Source organism: Leptonychotes weddellii, unplaced genomic scaffold, assembly GCF_054177405.1.
Source record: "Leptonychotes weddellii isolate Sample4059 unplaced genomic scaffold, ASM5417740v2 HiC_scaffold_85523, whole genome shotgun sequence".
In the NCBI taxonomy this organism is placed as follows: Eukaryota; Metazoa; Chordata; class Mammalia; order Carnivora; family Phocidae; genus Leptonychotes; species Leptonychotes weddellii.
Genome location: NW_028056510.1, coordinates 1 through 399, shown reverse-complemented (window position 1 = coordinate 399; position 399 = coordinate 1). Strand labels below are relative to the sequence as shown.

The 399-nt window shown below is 68.2% G+C and overlaps 1 protein-coding gene across 1 annotated transcript; it reads left to right on the top strand.

Annotated features, from left to right (window-relative positions):
• Nucleotides 1-3: 3 nt before the first annotated feature.
• On the top strand, nucleotides 4-399 carry LOC102731149 (hemoglobin subunit alpha-1/2; the record flags this gene model as incomplete). The annotated part of the gene is made up of 2 exons (XM_081811574.1): nucleotides 4-123; nucleotides 253-399. Coding segments are annotated over 2 exons (249 nt in total), but the record flags the coding sequence as incomplete, so codon positions are not given.

The following is a 399-nucleotide window of genomic DNA, read 5'->3' as shown; positions in this document are numbered from 1 at the left end:
GGCAAGAAGGTGGCCGACGCGCTGACCACCGCTGTGTCCCACATAGATGACCTGCCAGGTGCCCTGTCGGCTCTGAGCGACCTGCACGCGTACAAGCTGCGTGTGGACCCCGTCAACTTCAAGGTGAGCACGCGGGCCGGCCCGGAGAGATCTGGGGCAGGAGGGCGCAGCGGGCCCTGTTAGCAGGGCGGACGGCCCCTGGGCTCCGGAAGGTGGAGCGCGGGCGGCCGCTGACGTCCCTTCTCTCCGCAGCTCCTGAGCCACTGCCTGCTGGTGACCCTGGCCTGCCACCACCCCGCGGACTTCACCCCTGCGGTCCACGCCTCCCTGGACAAGTTCTTCAGCGCCGTGAGCACCGTGTTGACCTCCAAATACCGTTAAGCTGAAGCCGCGGCGGTC